Source organism: Mustela erminea, chromosome 8 (genome assembly GCF_009829155.1).
Source record: "Mustela erminea isolate mMusErm1 chromosome 8, mMusErm1.Pri, whole genome shotgun sequence".
Lineage (NCBI taxonomy): Eukaryota > Metazoa > Chordata > Mammalia > Carnivora > Mustelidae > Mustela > Mustela erminea.
The window spans coordinates 24135908-24158733 of record NC_045621.1 but is presented as its reverse complement, the minus strand read 5'-3'; the positions used below and the strand labels follow the sequence as shown (position 1 = coordinate 24158733).

At 34.1% G+C, this 22826-nt stretch overlaps 1 protein-coding gene across 2 annotated transcripts in view; it reads right to left on the bottom strand.

Annotated features, from left to right (window-relative positions):
* Window positions 1-22826, bottom strand: part of SPAG16 (sperm associated antigen 16) — a 1029828-nt gene that overhangs the window by 499290 nt on the left and 507712 nt on the right. For both annotated transcript variants that reach the window (XM_032354709.1, XM_032354710.1), the window contains exon 11: window positions 22065-22208. In XM_032354709.1, the coding sequence (XP_032210600.1) occupies window positions 22065-22208 (144 nt within the window). The remainder of the gene's footprint in view (window positions 1-22064; window positions 22209-22826) is intronic.

The window sequence follows — 22826 nt, the reverse complement described above, 5'->3', positions numbered from 1 at the left end:
TTGTTACAACATGTTGAAGCCATGTTAGCACCACGTTGATAGAAAGTATGCATTTAGGGGCGACTGGGTGGCTCAGTCAGTTAAGTGTTTACCTTTGGCTCAGGTCATGATCCTGGAGTCCCAGGATTGAGCCTCACATCAAGCTCCCTGCTCAGCAGAGAGTCTGTTCTTCCTCTGCCCCTCATCCTGCTCATGCTCTCTCTCTCTCACTCTCTCAAATAAATAAATAAAATCTTTACAAAAAAAGAAAGTATGCATTTAGAGTCATGAGTTATCAATGAATATTATAAGGAAAATTATTCATTGATAATATCTACATTTTCTGCATTTGTTTATTGTTTCTTTTTCAAAGATTTAAAATATGACAATGATAGAGAAAAAGTAAAATGTTCCTTTATGATAAATTGGTAGCATGTAATAGACCCATAACTAAAATAGTATTTATTGGACATTGAACAGAAGGAAAAATCACTAAAGACTAAACCCATGAGAAAACACCTAATAAAAAGCATGACATATGCCTCAACCTCAAAATGGGGAAGGCTCTGGTTGGACAAATAAGAAGGTGGAGAGCATCCAAAGTGAGTGAGGAAATAGGCATTAAGTTTAAAAAGTGTTTGTGTTGGAGAAAGGGAGTATGCCAAGACCAAGAAAAAAAAAAAATTTTGAAGATTTATTTATTAGCAAGAGATAATGAGTGCACAAACAGGGGAAGGGAAGAGGGAGAAACAGACTCCCCGAAGCAGGGAGTCCCACGTTAGGTTTGATCCCAGGATCCTGGGATCATGACCTGAAGTGAAGTAGACTCTTTACCGACTGAGACTCCAAGGTGGCCCAGAAAATTGACCTAGATCAATTTGTAGAGGGCTTCAAATGTTATTCTAAGGAGCATCTTTTTTTTTTTTTTAAATCGTAAATAACAGATTGTAACCAAGTGGTTGCACTGGAATATAACATGATAAAAAACAATGTTTCAAAATAACAAATCAAGGGCACCTGGGTGGCTCAGTCAGTTAAGTATCTGACTCTTGGTTTGGCTCAGGTCATGATCACATGGGTTGTGAGACTGAGTGCACGTCCTGCTCCATGCTTCTTGGGGAATCTGCTTAAAGTTTCTCTCCCTCTGCCCCACCCCTCAAATAAATGAATAAATCTTTAAAAAAAATAAAATAATCAAATCAGTCATGGCTAGACAATATGGGTTTGAGAGAGGCAGGCAGAAAAATAAGGCAATTTGTGCCATGATCCATAAATGAGATCATCAAATCCCAAAGCAGCAACTAGACCATTAGTATGATGACAACTATTTCTCAGTGCCACAAGTTGTTAGAAATATAGAAGTAAACCGTATGGTTACCAGTCTTTCTAGTACATAAGAAAATGTTAGGTGAAAAGGTATCTGGGATATTATCATAATCTGGGAGGATCAGAGAAAGAAGCCCTTAAAAGTGACTTTGAAAACTCAGGGCTAAGGTTTGAATGTTTTTGAATGTTTGTGTTCCTTCTACCCCCAAAATTCATATGTTGAGTCCTCATCTCCAATGTGATAGTATTTGAAGATGTGATTAGAGCCTTTTTAAGAAGAAACACTAAAGAGCTGGTTTCCTCTCTTTGCTCTACCATGTGAGAATACAATGAGAAGACAGTCATCTGCAAACCAGAAAGTGTGCTCTCACCCAGACACCTAATTTACCAGCATATTGATCTTGGACTTCCAAGCTTCCAAAACTGTGAGAAAAGTTTAAACCACCCAATCTATGGTAATTTGTTATAGCAGAATGAAAATGACTAAGACCCTTAGCCCTGAAAGTAGATTGAGAGCCATATAAAGAACAAAGGGAAAGAAGGAAGAGTTTGGAGAACAATCCAAGCAGAAAGAATAAACCATGTAAAGACCCTGATGTGCTTGATAAATACCAGTTTTCTGGAATTTTTTTATAATGTCCAAGAGCTTTTGATGAGCAAAATGACTGAAAAGACTAAATTATGGTGGAACTGAGCAAACGTGGGCAGCATTATCTTGCTCAGCATGTTTTCTCTTCTGTAAGAATTAAATGCATTATAAAGTTATCAGAATAAAAATTATTTTTATAAATGGGGTGCTTAAAATCTCTTTGAAGTCTATTAACGAGTCAAATGACACATGGCATGACAACAAAGCATGACCCCCAACACTGAAATTATGGAGAGGCAAAAAAAACTATGTCATTTACAAATGCATTCCAAGGCAGTGGCATTTTGACAACAAACAAAGCCAGCCAATAACCATAATGAAGATCAGATTAGTATGGGAAAGAGCTATTTAGCTGGAGAAAGGGGAGGGAGGAGAGGGAAAAAGTAAACATTTTAATCAAATCCAATACTTTGTTATTGATTTCTTTTTGCCAGACATACCTTGTAGAATACTTAAAATGCTTTTGACATTGAGATATCTGGCCAAAGCTATTGGATTCGTCAAGGTAAAAAGCTCAGTTCCTGGTGTAATCTCTTATATTTCATTTATATGTGATTTATTCCTCTAGCCACAAGAAGGCCCTTATTATTGACAAAATAAGTAAACTTGAATCCCAAAGGGAATCTGATGTCCACTTACACAAAATAGGTTTGTAAAGTGTGGGTAGCAGCCAAGAAAAGGACTCAACAACATGAAGATCATGGGTTTCTCTTCTTTCCTTTTTTCTTTTTCTTTCTTTTTTCTTTTATTTTCCTTTGCTTCTTCTTATTTATTCATTCATTTATTTATTTATTTATTTATGTTTTTGGTGCACAGTCAATACTAGTCAGATTTTCTGTCCTTTTATGTGCTAGCTAGCCAATTCTGTTATCCTGAAGCTTCAAATTATGAAAAGCTACGTTTCTACATTTCAAATGAGTTTTGTTCTTCAAAAAAATGTGGTGTCATTTACTGCCGTTAAGTCTGCACCTGCTTGTAGTTGGATACTTTTGTACAACGTCAAATCTGCAAAGCTTTTTATAGTAAACTCTACTGTGGTATTTTCTTAGTTGGTTCATCAACGTTAGGACAATTGTCAAAAATATCTTGACAAGGTTTAAAGCTGTCTTGCTTAATATTCTCAATAAGATTTCAGATCAGGCTCAGATATCACAGCTTCCCAAATGTTTCAAAATAATATCCTGGTTAATACTTAATGTAATTACAGTAGGTCTTATTGAGTTTTGTGTCAATCAAAGACATCAAATACATGGAGAAAAATGAATTTATAGTGATAATAAAATAAAATTTGAACAATTTCTAATGAATACACATCAGACCATTTTTATTTAGTGTCAAAAATGATGGGTAGGGAAGAAATTTAAGATATAGGTCTTGGTTCTTACACATTTGGTTTTATTCTGGAGGTGGTATTTAGTACGCAGACCCCTAGAAAAGTCAGCACTCGAAGTACCTCATTCTTCAGAGTCCGGTCCCTTTTGTTTTAAATATAAGTTCCAGAAGTGTCAAATAAAAAGTTTCAGTGTTAAATTGGTGAGAGGAATAACTAAGGTTGACTCTAATTCATTGAAACCTCGATGTTCAACAATGATTTATAGTTGTTAAATACAAGAGACATATTCATTGCATATCTTATTTCATGAGTTGGTGGTGTTGACCTTGTAATTTAGCCCTCTTTCATGCATCTCTTCTTGCCTGGCTTCCTCAGATCCATTCTGTTCTTATTTCCTGCTTTTTTGCACCTTCTTCATGGACTCTATCTTATCTCTTCTGCTCATTTCACACATTCTGATTCAATTTGTTCATCTAATCCTGTTTGACCCCTCTGCCTCCCAAATATGGGGGTGTCATATAATTTATGACTCAAATTGGAACAGTATTTGCAGTAAGAGGGAGGGTACTATTATGGAAAATTCTATAAGGAAAATTTTCTAAAAGGATAATAGGAATAAACTGGAACTTTTCTGAACAAACCAGGATCCATGGCCATCTCAACCATCTAGAATGATGGAAGACAAAAATGGTTTCAATTCTCTACCTCTTCCCATATCCAAGACTTGACCCTGTAACTCTGTTAGAATCCACCTTCTCCCACTCTGGGCTCTGTCCAGTAGAATAAGAAGGAAATAATATTGTGTCCGTTCCAGCTTAATCTTCAAGAGAATGCAAACACATCTCTTGATTTTCTGGCAGAGCTAAACTTTGTTATCCTTGTGCCTGAGCCTCTGTGTGAGAACACACCCAGCCTAGCCTGTGGGAGTAGTGTGAGAGGCATGTAGAGGGTGAAATAGGTGGGAGATTTTGAAGGCACTCCAGCTGACACCATCAGAAGCTGAGTCATCCAGCTGACGTGGCCTAAAAACGGATATGTGAAGAAACCCAGATGAGAGAAAAGATATTCCCACAGAAGAGCAATACTGCTGACCTACAAAATTATGAATTGAATGAGTAATTCTTATAGTAAGTTAAATGAGTAAGCTCATAAATCAAGTTTTCCAAGTTAAAACTCTGGGACCATATTAAATTATCACTCTTTTCTGATTCCAATAAGTGGGGTTATTCTTATTGAGTCTACCTTTTATATATCTTTATATAGGTCACTGTTTTCTTTTATCACCACTCACTGGACCTTGGCTCTCAGTCAGGGCTCTTGTAAGAGAATTAAGCACTAATGGTATTTAAAAAAAAATAGACCCTCACTAACAAGGATGCCTACCAAATTAAAAAAGGAGGGAGTGTATATATATATATATATATATATTTTTAAAGATTTTATTTATTTATTTGACAAAGAAAGATCACAATTAGGCAGAGAGGCAAGCAGAGAAAGAGAGAGAGGAAGGATCAGGCTCCCCGCCGAGTGGAGAGCCCAATGCCAGACTCGATTCCAGAATTCTGAGATCATGACCCGAGCCAAAAGCAGAGGCTTAACCCACTGAGCCACCCAGGTGCCCCAAAACATTTTTACTTAATATTTAATATATTAGTATATATTTATATATATATATATATATATATATATATATATACACACAGTATATAGTATACTAGTATTTATTTGGTGTCATTTATATATATAATATATAAGTATTATATATTTATTTATATATAAATTATTTATATATTTTTATTTATTTATTTATATAATATATAAATATTATATATATACTATATAGTATATATATTTATAGTATACTATTTATATATACTATATATAGTATACCATTAATATATATAACTATGTATATATACCATATAGTTAGATATATATTAGATATATACTATATATCTACATAGTATATATACTATATAGTTAGATATATAGTTATATATAGTATACTACTACATACTATAGTATACTAACTATATAGTATATATATTATAGTTAGATATATATAATATATTATATAATATAGTATATATTATAGTATACTATATACTATATAACTATATATAGTATATATACTATATATAGTATGCTAACTATTTATATATACTATACATACTATATAGTATAGTATATATATATAAATATATACTAATATATTAAATATTAAATAAAAATGTTTTGGGGCACCTGGGTGGCTCAGTGGGTTAAGCCTCTATATAATATATATATAAAATATATATATAATTAGTATATTTAATATATCACTAAGACATTTATATTGCTTACCTTGCACTTTATCGGTAACAATACTTAAGGATGAAAATCTGGTACGGTCATGTCATTGCCTTTATAATGGCTATGTTTATTCTATGATTGTGCTGAGCATTTGACATAGTTTTAAAGAGAGCTGAAAATAAATAGAATAGCCATGCCAGGAGCCAGTTTGCCCATATTGATGTGGCCCCCATGCACATTTACATCAAAGCACATTGTGGATGCAGAATGACAACTCTTGACCTGAGGGCTTATGTTGTCTTTCAAGGTGTTACATCCTCTCAATTAGAATGCTTTCATATATAGTATAATGCCTTTCTGAGGTGAGAACTGTGAGCTTTATTGATATTTGTGAAGAAACAAAATTTTCTAAACACTGCAGTGACCTGCCAAGGTTTCCTCTGTAATTTAATCAGGCCATCAATCAGCAAGGTTAGGTCATACAAGCTAATATTTCTTTACAGCTTAGATACGGTTGAATGATTTTTGGTTTAACTAGAGGCAAAATGTTAGTTTCTCATGACATTTAACAGTTCTTGGAGTCATTATTTTGACAGCATCTATTTGACCTGAGAAACTTCTTGCTTACAAAAATAGTCTTAGGGCAAAATTTGCTTATATAAAAACTCAGGAATAAAAATGACCTCAAAGGTCAATTTTAATCATCTATTAAAAATAAATATGGGTTTCTGAGTTAAGATGATGACATGGATCAGGTTTCTAACTTTCCCCAGAATGATCAGGAAAGGATGAAAATAAAGAACAACATGCTCTAAGTCTGAGGACTTGGTAATGTCATCAAATGCCCAAGATTTCAAAAAATATTGGCTAAATATACTGCACACCAAATTAGTTGGAAGAACACAAAATGGTCTGCTTCTCAGTTCCCCATCCATAAAAGAACAACAGCATTAAGAACTACTTTTTAAAAAGCCTAGAAAACCTAATAACTCTTCAGAGGGAGAGAGGAATTTATGGGACTAGTTGTCATAATACACAGAAGGTCATTGCAGCAAGGGATGTTTTTCTGGAACAAGTGTCTAAATTATAAACAGAACACCCAGTGGGAGCTCCATCTAGACCTCAGTGGGTCATAAAATCTTAGAAGTAGGCATTCCTTTTTAGCAAAGGTCTAAGAGAAAAACAGAAAACACATGAAACCTTAAGGCTTCTTTCTGGAAGAGGCATATAAAAATAAGTGGATAGTCAGCATACTTAGACTGGTTTCCCTTTGAGTTATTTCTCATCTTGTTTTTTTTTTTTTTATTTAAACCATAAGATCTTTGAAATGATGCTAAAAGTCAGAAGAATGGGATAATTGTAAAGAATCAGAGAAAATAACACTCTCTAAATTCTATTCATAATAAAAAAAAGAAAAAAATTAACAAAAAAAATAAAACAATTAGAAAACTACTAAATCCTATTTGCCAAATGTTCAAGACAACTCAGCATCAAACAACTTAGAGAAAGTGAGATAGGAAAATTCCAAAATGAGGATCAGGCCATGTATTAGGGGATGAGATGTTTATAAAGATGAGATACAGGGGATGATAAACCCCACTGAAGGAAGGAGTTAGAAACTAGAGAAAATTTCTATATATGCTGAATATGTATTTTAACTTGAATGTATCAGTTCCATGTATTCAAATGTTTTCTGTTAATTGAATAAGTACCTCTGTGGCTCACCTATCCAGAGTGTTTTATAAGAGAAAGACTATGGCAGCTTCTGAGAATGGTCAGATAAGGCAAGTGTCAGTTTCCTGAATATGCATCTCAGAGTGGCTGCACCAAGAACATGCTTTTTGAGCTATCTCACTCATATCCCAAGTCAGTGGTGGCGGTGGGGGGGGGGAAGGTGAATGTAAATTGCTGTATTCTGTCAAGCCTGTTGAATATGAATCCATGACCCAAATATATTATACATGAAAGTGAATATTTGCCTGCCATGAAACAAGTCAGATTGGAATCAAACCTTGATATATGGTAGAAACAGCAGGATTGCATGCAATAGACAGCTCTATGGCAGTAAAAATTTTGGCCCAGTTAAAGTTCTTTAAGGGTGGGTCCCAACACTGGCAGTAGCAGGTGACAGATGTGGATGTAAATTAGAGACCTGAAGAAAGAAGAAGGTAGCAGAGGCCACATCCCAGTCCTTCAGGAAAATACAAGTATCAACCGTAAATTGGGTTACACGTATGGTACTTAACTGTTTACAGACAAGTAAAAGAACCGTAATTCCAGGTCTCTTGCATAGGCCAATGAAAAACATAATTATCAAGTTAAAATCTGCAAGGGAGCTAAAACAAAATAAGTTCAAGGTAAAAAATTATATATATATATATATATATATATATATATATATATATATATATATTTAACTTCAGCCTTGAGATAAAAGTAAAGGGATAAAATTAGATGAAGTTGATAAAAACAAATGAAAGATTTGAGACAAATAGAATACAGGAGCAATGTAAGAAAGAAAAAACAAAAAGATAAATCATAAGAAATAATTACTAAAATAATATGAATAGGGCGCCTGGGTGGCTCAGTGGGCTAAAGCCTCTACCTTCGGCTCAGTTCATGATCCCAGGGTCCTGGGATTGAGTCTCTGCTCAGCAGGGAGCCTCCTTCCTCCTTTCTGCTTGCCTCTCTGCCTACATGTGATCTCTGTCTGTCAAATAAGTAAATAAAATCTTTAAAAATAATATTAATAATAATATGAATATGAATATGAGTAAAAATGCCTTGAATTAGGCACAAAAATTAGAGTCAACACTTTTCATTGAAAGTGAAAAAAAAATTGTTTATTAAGAGTCATTGAATAGGGGCATCTGGGTGGCTCAGTCAGTTAAGCATCCAATTTTTGATCTCAGCTCAGGTCTTGATCTCAGGGTTGTGAGTTCAAGCCCCATGCTGGAGCTCCACAGACATGGAATCTACTTCAAAAATAACAACAACAACAACAACAAAAACAAAATGAATCATTGAATTAAGAAGTACTATGGGTCAATGCTTGAAGAAAATCCAATAATCACATATATGTTAAAAAAAAAAAAAGAGAGAGAGAGTATCGTGAAAATGTTGGTATAATGATACCACCAGTAAAAAATATCATCAACCAACCATGGAGTTTTTTAAACATCTGATATCAAAATATTTCTTTGCCATAAAGATAAATAAAAAAAATGAAGTATGATTCAAACCTACAGTTCATGTTGTTTCTTTTTTTTTTTTTTAATTTATTTATTTTTTTTTATTTTTTTATTTCCAGCATAACAGTATTCATTATTTTTGCACCACACCCCGTGCTCCATGCAATCCGTGCCCTCTATAATACCCACCACCTGGTACCCCAACCTCCCACCCCCCGTCCCTTCAAAACCCTCAGATTGTTTTTCAGAGTCCATAGTCTCTCATGGTTCACCTCCCCTTCCAATTTCCCCCAACTCCCTTCTCCACTCTAAGTCCCCATGTCCTCCATGCTATTTGACTCTCTCTTTGTCCTGATGCATGTAAAAGCCTTCACCTCACCATTTATTCTCTTGTTTAATGGTTCTTGCTTTTTTAAAAATTTTACATTTTAATTATTTATTTTATTCTTAATGTAACAAGAAAATATAACTACTTTTCTTTCCATTAAGAAACAACATGCTTATTTGGAGCATGTTGTTTCTTAATGGAAAGAAAAGTAGTTATATTTTCTTGTTACATTAAGAATAAAATAAATAATTAAAATGTAAAATTTTTAAAAAAGCAAGAACCATTAAACAAGAGAATAAATGGTGAGGTGAAGGCTTTTACATGCATCAGGACAAAGAGAGAGTCATAAGAATAACTGATTGGTAAATAATGCTACATAAACTTTTGGAAAGATTTAATTTCAAACAAGAACAACAACAAACCATAGAGAAAGATATTTATCAAACAAAAAAATCTCCATAAGCAAAAATTTATTTGAAGATTAAGTCTGGGAGATCTTTATGTATTACATAATTTAAAATGGCTATATTTAACAAATAAAGGGTTTTTAACAAATAAAGTGTTCTTAGAAAGAAACAAGTTTTAAAAATAGAAAAGAAAGTTATTCACAAAAGAAGAACTGCATATAGCTAGTCTACAAGAAAAGATTAGTTTCAGTAATAATTTCAGGTTTTAGTGACAATATCATACCCATTATACATCCAAGAGTTTGAAAAAAAATAAAATTCATACTTGGCAAGAATAGGCATTGATATACTATGGAAGGGGAGTATAAATTGGTACAAATAGAGTATTACATATGTGTTCTAATTTAATATACCTGTAGTACTATATCTACTGTAGTTTATACATAAAGCAGGATGTGTGTGTGTGTGTGTGTGTATTTATTAGAGAGATTAAACTAGACATCTGTTTGGGTGAAGACTGTCCACAAAATTTTTTTTCATTTTTCTTGAATGTCTGGAATGATGCTCGAACTATTAAGTATCAATTTAAAATTAACAACTGTGTACCATTACTTTTATTAGAATATTTTAAACATAGACATGATTAACTTTTGTAAGAAGGATATATGTTAAGCTCTTTAAATTTCTATAAAAGTGACTATAACTGTCTGTCATAACACCAGGTCAGGGTTTTGATAAATGTCATTTGTACATATATCTATAATTATTTCTTAAAATAGACCTTTATTGAGATATAATTCATATATCATAAAATTCCTAACTTACAGGGTAAATTCAATGGTTTGAAGTATATTTACAGAGTTGTATAACCATCACCACTATTTTATCTGACAATTTTTCTTAAGATTTTATTTATTTATTCAAGAGAAAGTGAGCGAGAGAGAGCACAGGCGGCAGGGAGGGACAGAGGCAGATGGAGAAGCAGGCTCTCCGCAGAGCGGGGAGCCCCATGTGGGACTCAATCCTAGGATTCAAGGGTCATGACCTGAGCTGGAGGCAGGCGTTTAACCGACTGTGCCACTCAGGCACCCTCATCTGAGAATATTTCTATCACACATCATGGGAAACCCATATACATTAGTTACTCCTCATTCTTTCCTATTCTGTGGTAAGCATTTACCATAATGTTTTCTACATTCATTCATATTGCAGCATGTATCAGTACCTCATAGCTTTTTATTGCTAAAAAAAATATTCTACTGTCTGGATATAACAAATTTTCTTTATTTATTCATCAGTTGATAGACATTTGGATTATTTCATTTTTTTGGTTATCATGAATAATGCTGCTATAAACATTTGCACAGAAGTTTTTGTGTGGATGTATGCTTTTAATTTTCTTGGATATAAACCTATGAGTGGAATTGCTCAGTCATATGGTAATTGTATGTTTAATATTTTGAAGAAGTGCAACACTGTTTTTCCAATGTGGCTGAAGCATTTTATAACTCAGGTAAGCGCAGGGAGACCCTTTCTGATTTCTGATCTCCAGAGCTATAAGATGATAAACTTGTGTTGTTTTTGTTATGTTTGTTGAATTTGTGGTAATTTGTTGTAGCAACAATAAAAAAAAATAAATAATACAAGACCCAAAATACATGAAGTAAAAGTGACAGAATTAATGGAAGAAATAGACAATTCAACAATAACATTTGGGGACTTCAATTCCTTAATATTAATGATGGAATAATTAGAAGAGCAACAGAGGAATATAAAACTTAATAGTATAAGCCAATTAGACCTAACAAACTTCTATCAAAGACGCCACTCAGCAAAATCAGATACATACTTCCCATGTGTACATCAAACATTCTTCAGGATAACATGTTAGTGAATTTAAAAAGCCTCAGTAAACTTAAAGGCATTATATCATACAAAGTATGTTCTTTAACTATGATGGAATTAAAACAGAAAACAGTGACAGAAGGAAATTTGGAAAATTCACAAATAGGTGGAAATCAAATAGCATACTTTTAATGGGCCAATGGCTCAAAGAAGAAATTTTATAAGAAAAATCAGAAAATACTTTTCTGTGAATGAAAACAAAAACACAATGTACTAAAACTTATAGAATGTTCCCTATAGCATTGCTTAGATGGTAATTCATAAATATAAATAGTACATTGTAAAAGAATAAAGATATCAAATGATACCTAAACTTCCACATTAAGAAACTGAAAAGGAACAAAAGAAATCCAAAGACAGCAGAAGGAAAGAATAAATATTAGAGTGGAAATAAATGAAATAGAGAAAAATATACAGAAAATCAGCAATAAAAGTTGGTTCTTTGAGAAGAGCAAAAAAATTGATAAATTTTTAGCTACATTGATCAACAACAAAAAAGAGAAGACTCCAACTATTAAAATCAAGAATGAAAGAAAAGGGCGTTACTACCAAATTTACAGAGTTAAAGAATTATTTGGGAAACTATGAATAACATGGCAATAAATATGGCAACACTGTGGCACAAATTCAATAACCTAGATGAAATGGACAAATTCCTCAAATTGAATTAGTGATCAAAACCCTTCCACAAAGAAAAGCTCAGCTGGCTTCACTGGCAAATTTCACCCATTTTTTACAGAAGAATTAATACCAATCCCTCACAAACTCTTCCAAAAAATATATAGAAGAGGGACTGTTTCCCCTCTTTATTCTGTGAGGCCAATATTGTTCTGGTTTCCAAGCCAGACAAAGGCATCACAAGAAAACTATAACCTATATCTCTTAGGAAGGTAGATGCAAATATCTTCAACAAAATACTAGCAAACTGAATCCAGCAACATGTGATACGGTTATATATCATGGCCAAATAGCATTTTTTCAAGGACTGCAAAGTGTTTCAGCAAACAAAAATCAGTTGATAGGAAACACTGTAGGTTAAAGACTACATGACCATTTCACTAGCAGAAGAAAAGTTATTAAATAAAACCCAATACCCTCTCATGATAAACACACTCACAGTATTGAAAATAAAAGGGAATGCTCTAAATCTGATAAATGTATCCACAAAAGATCCACAGTTAACATCATATTTAATGGTAAAGGACAGAACAATTTCCTCCTAAGATCACAATAAAGCAAGGACCTCTACTCTTGCCAAGTCTACTCAACATATTTTTGGAGGTTTTAGCTGAATAATTAGATAAGAAAAATAAATGAAAGGCACCTGTTGGAAAGGAAAATTATCTTTGCCAATAATATGTGAAGACAACATGTACGGAAAACTCAAGGAATTCTAGCAAAATCTTAAAATTAATAAATGAAGTTGCATATTGATTTAAGATGAATACACTAAAATCAACTGCATTTTTAGAACTGAGTACTGAACAATCTGAAAATTAAGAAAGGAATTTCATTTATAATAGCATCCAAATGAAGTGTATATACTTTGTTGGGTGAGGCCACAGAAGTCTGTTTATTTAAATGATGATTGAACAGGTCCTGGTTAAATGCCTTGACAATAAGTCATCCAATCTTTGGCAAGGGGTTCTTTATGCATGTTGGGGCACATCCTCAACACTATGGAAGTTTCCAGAGTGCCTTAGCCTTGCACAAGCCCTCGAGGTCAGTCAGAGCTGAGAGATTAATCTCTCCTCAAGTCTTTTCTAGGCTCTCACGCACCTCTCCAAATGCTTGGGTCCTTTGATATTCCTAGGAATACGGCAGGTTTTCAAAGTGTCATTTAATTCTTCTGCTTTTCTGTTTAAGAATATTGGTCAACCTTTTGTTTGACTGTTACTGCTCCTCTGGCAGTTGCAATATTAAACATATACTGCTAATTGTTTGCTACAAATGCCCTGTCAAATAACCTATGCATACAGAGTAAGTTCTGACTCAGGTCAAATAAAAACAAGCTCTGCATATAGGTATTTCCAAGGGCTTCCAGAAAGTACAAGTAGTGACATTTATCTGAGACTGGGGTTTTGTGATCTCCAAATTTGTTCTGCACCTCTAGTTGCTGGTACCATGGCTGGCTTCACAGCTACCGTGATTTTGAGGCAATTGATTTTCAAAGCTATGGCAGAGCTGGGGAGAAAGGAATGGGAATAGGGTAATTTTTCTTCAATAAATGTTCCTCAGAGGGTACAGACCTATGGTTAAGTTCTTAAAAAAAGAAAGGAAGGAAGAAAGGAAGGAAGACAGACTGATCATAGCAAATTTTTGCCGGTGTTCTCTCTGCTTTTATGGAAGAGGCAATTTTTGAAGGTTCTTGTTCTGCCATTCTAGGAGTGCTTCCCCTTATGACTGGGTCTTTGAGTAAAATTTATTCTCATGGTAATATTATTCAGAGAAGATTTGATATTTTAGGGTTTTGGTGGCAAATGAAGAATATTAGGCTTGAGGTTCTTTTAATAAAATGATCTCATTTATAATGAGGGGTATACATCTGAGTGTATATGTGAAGGTTTGTGGGTATAGCCCTATAATCACATGATATTATTAGGAGTCTGAAAAACAGAGGCCACATTCCTGGTGCAGCAACTTCAATTCTGTTTGTTTTTTTTGTTGTTTGTTTGTTTTTTTTTTTAATATTTTATTAAATAAAATTTTTTTTTATTTCCAGCATAACAGTATTCATTATTTTTGCACCACACCCCGTGCTCCATGCAATCCGTGCCCTCTATAATACCCACCACATGGTACCCCAACCTCCCACCCCCCGTCCCTTCAAAACCCTCAGATTGTTTTTCATGGAGGACATGGGGACTTAGAGTGGAGAAGGGAGTTGGGGGAAATTGGAAGGGGAGGTGAACCATGAGAGACTATGGACTCTGAAATCAATTCTGTTTGTTTTAATGAAGTAAATATTAATTGATTCCCTATAAAGTTTCTATTAATATGTTATACCCCTGGGATACAAAGATATAGGTATGATACAGACCCTGATTTAATGAACCTATAGTATTCCTCGGATTTTTTTTTTTTTTCCTTGCTAAAACAAGGTAGAGAGGCCAACAGACCTGGAGAGAATATTGTTTTAAGAATCAATGAAACAAGATGGGATTGGGAGGGAGACAAACCATAAGTGACTCTTAATCTCACAAAACAAACTGAGGGTTGCTGGGGGGAGGGTCGTTGGGAGAGTGGGGTTGGGTTTATGGACATTGGGCAGGGTATGTGCTATGGTGAGTGCTGTGAAGTGTGTAAACCTGGTGATTCACAGACCTGTACCCTGGGGGTTAAAATATATTATATGTTTATTAAAAAAAAAGAAGAAAAACAAAAAAACAGATCTAGGCAAAAATCTGCCATGGAATACCAACAATGCTACTGTTACCAAATGTTTATTCTAAGCCCAAGACAGCAAAGTGTTCTAAATAATGTTCTCATGCAGCCTTCATGTAAACCTAAGAAAGTAGGTTAACCCCTTTTTTAAATGAGCAACTAGGCTATCAGAGATTAGATAAAATGATACAACTGTTTTGTTTTGTTTTGTTTTGTTTTCATACCCAACTTGAAAACAAGTGTGACTTTAGGAAGTGCTTCTTATGTAGAACCATATCCTGCCATTTACCTGAGGAGAACCATTGGGCAGTGTCTTCAACTTTTCACTGACACTGTGCAAAATAAATTCCTTCCTTCCTTCCTTCCTTCCTTCCTTCCTTCCTTCCTTCCTTCCTTCCTTCCTTACTTCCTTTTCTTTCTCTTTCTCTCTTTCTCTTTTCTCTTTCTTTCTTTCTTTCAGATGTATTTATTTATTTGACAGAGAGAGCACACAAGCAGGTGGAAAGGTCAGAGGGAGAGGTAAAGAATCTCAAGCAAACTCCCCACAAAGCACAGAGCCTGATGCAGTGCTTGATCTCATAACCCTGAGACCATGTTCTATGTCAGAATCAAGAACTGGATGCTTAACCAACTGAGCCACCCAAGTGCCCCAAATACTTATTTTCTTAACACTTTTCTCTAGGAGGATCACATACTACTTTAAAATTGAACAAAAGAATTAAATAAGTGTGCTATTACTTCCAAAGCTTATCTCCTTCACACAAAGATGACTTACTGTATTAAGAAGGAAAGCATAATATATACCTCTTCAAAGAATATAAAGTAGATTATTATCATTTTACAGGTGTATCTCAAAATTATCTTGGTAGAAATCTACTTGGTAAAAATCAAAGTATCTACATTTAAAGCCCAGGAAGAAGCGGGACATTACAATCCTATGAAAATTGTACATCGATTTCTTCATTATGCTTTGAAATCTCAACTCTTGACTCCATGTTTCCAGTATATAAAAAGGTTATTCATGCTTTAAAAACAAACAAACCAACAAACAAAAAAACACTAAATGATATACTTGTCAAGGAGCTTTCACACTATGGTTTTAGGTACCATATAAATACATAAATAGATAATTTGTACAGGGAAGAGAGAGTATGAGGGATTTTGTAGAGTCCTGCTTATTCACAATTCATAAATCAGCTTATAAGGGTAGAAGTTATGTATAACAGGATACTGTCAGGTCTATTTCTGCCTCAGGCAATGAACTCGGGAAAAAAATGCAGCATTCTGAAAATGTTTAAACCACTAATCCCAAATACTTTCATTTTATAGAGATATTTGGGAAGATACATGCTGTTTCATGTAATAAGCTCTGAGCATACAAAAGAAAATGCAACCCCAAGCATCAGAGAACTGGACATTGTATTTACCTCAAAACTACCTCACTATCATTGTATAGTTCCCTGGTATAGGAAAAGAGTAAATAGTATATTATTAAGGTAGCATAGTATATTATTAAAGTAGCATAATGTGTGTGTTTCATTGATCTATTAATATTAACCTGGAAATTGATATGCAACTCTATGTTTCAGTTGCCCAAAGCTAGTCTAAATAAACCAAGAACAATAAAACATTCCTATGGATATAGGTCAAACACTATATGCTTTACTTTCCTCAAAAACAAAATTTAAAAAAATTAAAAAGCTTTTGTTTTTGGTGTTTCTGGCCAAAAGAAATTTTCATCCTAAAACACAACCTGAAACCTAAAAACCAGAAAATATGCAAAATTCTTTCTTTCTTCTTTAAAAGCAAAATATGGTAAATTTAATGGTATAAGTTTTAAAAAAACATTTATGTTTTTTAAGTGCTAAGAGTAGATATTCATACATCTTTTCACACTAATTAGGTTTATTTTTCAATTTATAATTGTTTTGGTGTTTAACTTGGTAAGAACTTCAGACACGATGAAACATGGTTTGACAGTGTTTTTCTAATGGGGCTTGATGAGCCCCAGACATAGCAGCATACTCTTCCTTTCTTATCTCAGTGTTTAAGGTTACCAGCTTTATAAAAAGTTTTGAGTTATCTCTAAGTTCTCAAAATACCTATCAGTGGATAACAAATAACATTAGGTAACAATTATTGAGCACATATGTATCGAGCAATGGTATTTGTGTTTTTAATATACTACAGCATTTAGCCTTCACCATCAGCCTGCAAAGTAGGTATCATCATTATGTCCGCTTCACAGATGAGAAAACTGACAGGACTTGCAAAGCTGAAGCTAAGATTCTAACATGAGCAACTGAAGCTGATTCCATGTGTCAGTGGTTTAGAGAAGGATGTCTGACTTGCACCAAAGTATGCTTGGCTTCTACTTTGTGGCATCATACATTTTACTCTTTCAACAGTGCAAAGGCAATGCCCGGGCACATCCTCTGCATTGCTCCACTCATTGTCCATTTCCAGTTAACTGATGAGTCTCTTTCGCAGCTAGTGCCTTAGTCTACCCTGTAAATGCAGAGGGTGCTTACCTTCCCAATGTATGATTGCCATCTAGTGGTAAATATGTACTAATAGCCAGTTCTGCTGTGATCAGTTACCCATGTCATTCCTAAAAATTGTCTTGATACACAAATCCTGCTAAGGAACTTAGAGACAAACAAAATCAAGTCCACTGTAGACAACTGATGGTAATGATCAATGTGCGTATAGTATTACTTTGAAACAATACAGCCTTTGGGAGACTGATCCTTTGTGACAAAAGTTTCTAAATGCCATCGATTGTACAGGCTATATAAGATTGGCCCAATGCTTATAATTAAAACTTTTCCACATACGTTTTCTTTTGTAAGTTACAAATATGTTAGAAAATGCGAGTGTTCAAGCTGTTTTAATAAAAAATAATCATTGTCATTAAAGGGAAGAAAAATATGTACCTAACATTTATTGAGAATAAACACCAACAAGTAACTAAGCTTGCACAGATACATGAGAGCCTGGACAGGACTTACTCCTATGATTTTAGGTATTTTAGGTATTCTAGGTTTATTTCCCCCCCTTTGCCCTATAAGGGCACCCATTCCTCTTTTGATCTATCTAACTCCATGACATCCAGATTCCACCTTCACCTACCAGATTTTCTTAGTTTCCCAACTGGAAACTAAGTGGATTTTTGGAAAAATCCACTCTCCTTGTCAATTCCAACACAAGAGGCTAAACATTATTTGCAAACATATGTGTCTTAAGTACAGGTGCTGTATTTTTATCCAACTGTTTTAAAGTAATTTTCAATATTTATCTACTATTATAACATACTAGAATGTCTTCATAGTTGAATCACTTATGTTCTCCACACTTCTCAAATACAAATCTTATTTGGTTATTGTATCCTGATTTCTTAAAACATATGACTGAATTCCATTTTCTACTTTCTCTTTTTAAAAAAATTTGCACAATTGTAAAATGGGCCTATAGTTATGGGGGGGGACTACATTTGTTCAGTTTAGAGTTATGTTTTTGCTACATTTTAAAAACCATAATTAAATTTCCTTATTTTCCTTGTTCTCAAAGAATTCCTTGAGCCTAAAAGTTAATTTTTTTAAAATAAAATTTTAAAAACGTAGCCAATAGAACTGCTCAACATGGGAATGCAAGGTAAAACTTCCAGAACTTTTCTTTCCATTGCTATTAATCTACTCTGAGTTTCCATTCCATTGGTTCAGTGTTGGTAATGTTTATTTTTATAGAAATCTATTATTTTAACAAAAGAGCCAGACGTGTGTGTGTGTGTGTGTGTGTGTGTGTGTGTGTGTGTGTATGAACATCTGTGGCTTTAACTCCTCTTTTATTTTTCCACCAGTTTTTTTTGTTATCTACTTATATTATTATAGTTTCTTATTTTACTATTTTTTCTCAAAAAACCTTTTAGATCAATACATATGCACTTTTTAAATTCTAATTTAATTTCTATTTTTCATTTATTCATTCTTTTGCTTTTCTATAGTTTGCTGACCAGCTGTGGTTTTTCATTTGAATTTATAATTCACTTATTTTCATTTCTTTGGTGTGTGTTTAATAATAAAGCATTGATCCATTCATCTGTTGATGAACATCTAGGTTCTTTCCATAGTTTGGCTATTGTCGACATTGCTGCTATAAACATTCGGGTGCATGTGCCCCTTCGGATCACTACGTTTGTATCTTTAGGGGAAAGCTATGAATTTTACTCTGACTACAGCTTTGGTTACATCTCATACATTTGGTAAGTATTGTGGTAGTGATTTTTACCAGCTAGGTAGTGACAGTTTACAGTTCCTCTATGACTCAATATTCACTTATTCACTTTTTAATAATGCAGGTTTTATTTTATTTTAGCTATTGATTTATTTTCTTTATTATTAAATCTTGTTTACAAATTACAGATTGTATAACTTCTATTCTGAAGAACTCATTTACATTAAATTTTTGGTGTAAGATTTATACGTTTTAAAAAATTAAAAATAAATGATTTCAAAGAATCTATATTTTCTCTTCACAAAGTATGAAGTTCAACATATACTATTAAATGTGCTTACTAGTTTATTAATTCCTCTAGTTCCATTGTAATTTTGTTTACATGGTTAAAAACTGAGATAATCTTTGACTCTGATGACTGGTTTCATCAGAATCTTCCTATACTTACCAGATCTTTTGCTTTATGTGTTTCCACATCGTATTATCTGAATCCTCAAATGAGAAGTCACCTTCTCATTTTATTTTTTTCATCTGTCAATCCTTCTTTGCCTAATAGTAATATTACTATGACCATTGTATTTGTTGCATATGCATTGAAGAGGTCTACTATGGCAAGGGAAATAGGACAACAAAGACTAATTTGGGTAAGTCAGGGTATACCACTCTCATATTACATAGGATTGACCTCCAAAAGAAATTTTGGTTATGTCATTGTGGACGAAGAGACACTGCATTGAATGTCATAGTAATCAGGAAGACATCCCGCTGGAATTTATATAAGTTATAGTTCCTAGTTACACTTAGGAACAACTACAATTACAAATTAAATAAAGAAAATGTACAAGTTTCTTTTCTTTTATGAAAAGCACAGGGATCAGGTATGTGCCAGTATATAGTGTATCCACTCTGAGCCTCTTCCAAGGGAGCAGAATCAAGCTGATCCCACATATGACTCTGAGAAGACTATAACTGAGATTTCTATCCCAAATATAAAAGACTTTTTCTTGTTTCTAATAATCATTTATCATTTTTCATTAATTCCACAAAAAGAACAGTTGCTATTCAGTATCTCTGACTTAAAAACATTTAAGGTTAAATGTATTTGTTTCTCATTATTTTTATCCTATGCATTAGAAAAAAAAAAAGAACATAGCTGCATTTTACTACAATTCTGCCAAAGAAAGTACTGAATGTAAATTCATATTATGAGTGAATAATGATGTATTTCACCTCATTTTAATTTCAGTAATTGAGTGGGAAAACAGGAAGATCTATTAAAAGGACCTTGTGCTGGTCAAGCACTAACGAGAAAAATCTCTGAGTCACTGGCTGCCATGGTAACAGGGCATTATGTAAATCTGATTAGCATGCCCAGCAGCTACAAAAGTAATAGACTATACTACTAATTGCCTTGTCTCTGCTAGCAAGATGGACTTTATGTTCCTAAGGGGTGAGGAGTGGCATGAATCTGTTTATCTATATACGAGATATAAAATGCACTACATGTTTAAAAATTAAGTTCAGACACCTAGTACTACAAATAAATTACACTTGGAGGAGCTTTTCAAAAATTAAAATACATCGGCTCACTTTTCTTATTAACTCACAAATTTCTGAACAATTTATTTTTATTCAATCTAATTTCATTGACATTCAGTAAGACAAAGAGTTGAAAAAGTAAAGGAATTTTCTTAAAACATGAAAATAGATCTATAGAGTTCTCCTAAGAACAAAATTTTCCAATGGAATAGTTTAGAAATTGTACCAAGAACTATGAATCTCCAAGAGTACCTAGACCAGAGAGTGTTAGAGCCAGATGCAAGTGTATTTACAAATGTTAAATATGATAAACAAGAGACTACAGTCAGGATTGGGGGTAGGAGTTACCCCCAGGAACAAGTGTGGGCAGACCTTTCTGCCACTAGGAAAAAAAAAACTTATCTATGTGTTTAACAATGTCTTTACTTCTGTGCCCTTGGCCTCTTTTGAATATCAAAATACAGTGAAGTCTGCAATTATAGGGTTCGAAGCTTTCACTTTTGCTTTGTTCTCTTTAATATCTTGAGTGTCATTAAATTTTTAAAGAAATTCATCACTGCCTTCTGATCCTTTTTGGTAGATAACTTAATTCTAAGAGGAAAACCTGCAAATTAACAGAAGCAAAGTAAACACTTGGCAGGTACTCTTGACTAGAAATCCATGTGCCTTGTCAGAGCTTGTGGATACAAGGAGCACTAACACTGCTTGTCCTGGAATACTGATTACTTTTGTTAAATGTGTCAGCATGTGGACTAACTTTTACATCCTCCAAATATCAAAAGCAGTCAATCTAACATCAATATATGAAAGCCAAAAAAGCATTTGTCTACATGTCTCAAAATTCAGTGGAGGGTGTGGGGGTCCAGAGAGAAAAGCAACATCAAAGCCAGCGAAGTATAAACTTTCATTTATACAAGAAGACTAAGTCCTAGAGATCTACTATATAATATAGAGTCAATAATATTGTATACATGAAAATTTCTAAGAGGGCAGATGTTACATTAAGTATTTTATAATAAATATTAACAATAATGTGGGTGGGAGGAAACTTTTGGGGACGATAGGTATATTTATGGCATAGATTGTGGTGGTGATTTCAAAGATGAATACTTCAAACTTACCAAGGTTCATGCATTACCTCTGCACAATTTTTTGTATGTCATTCATACTTGAATAAAGTGTTTTCTTTTCTTTCTTTTTTTTTTTTTTTAAGATTTTATTTATTTACTTAACAGACAGAGGTCACAAGTAGGCAGAGAGGCAGGCAGAGAGAGAGGGGGAAGGAAGCAGGCTCTCCGCTGAGCAGAGAGCCCGATGTGGGGCTTGATCCCAGGATCCTGGGATCATGACCAGAGCTGAAGGCAGAAGCTTTACCCCACTGAGTCACCCAGGTGCCCCCAATAAAGTGGTTTTAAACAAAAGCCAGTGGAGTGACAAAACAGTAAATAAGTGTGTTCCCGGAGAGAGTAGGCAGGTTCAGGGAATTGTGTGTACTGACCTAGGATGGAAGCAGCAGTTGGAAAGCCAGTCGGTGTGGCCGAATCCTGTTAGAAGCACGTTGCCTTTGGGGAGCCCCACCAACTTCCAGAGGCGGTCCTCCCCACAGGTGACCAGGATGTCTTTGCGGGGGTGCATGATGATGCTGCACAGGGAGAGACAAGAAAACAGTGTTGTGGGGAGATGAGAGCAAACGGTTCCACATTTTGAATAAATGAAATGACAGTGGTTATCCCATTTCAGCAAGGCAGAACCGCTCACAGAGTGTTGGCTCAGGAGTCAGAAGAGCCAGGTTCTACATCCTGGCCATAGCTCTAATGCTTACATTTTTCTGATAGCCATCAATCTAACCAACTTCGCTGGATCTCAGATTCCTCATTGGAAAAATAAGATGATTGGTTAGGCGAATATCTTAATCCTGACTTGAAAACCATAATTCTGATTTTCCTTTTACAGAGGAAAAGTTATGCCAATGATAATTTAATGTTAGGATATTTGGACCAGTAGCCATGCTTATTATAGAAAATCAAGATTCTTTTCAGACTACAGTGTATCTTAAATCAGGCATTATCCAGGAAAAGATCATGAATCATAACCACATTATCATAGCTCTATAACAAATACTATAAATGAAACATTAACTCCATGGCCCACTATCTATACAAAGTGAAGAAGCTCAAATTCTAAGCTAATATGCCACTTAAATTGGCTTCAGTCAATGCACAGTACACAAATTACGGTAATGAATTCAGGATGCATAAGG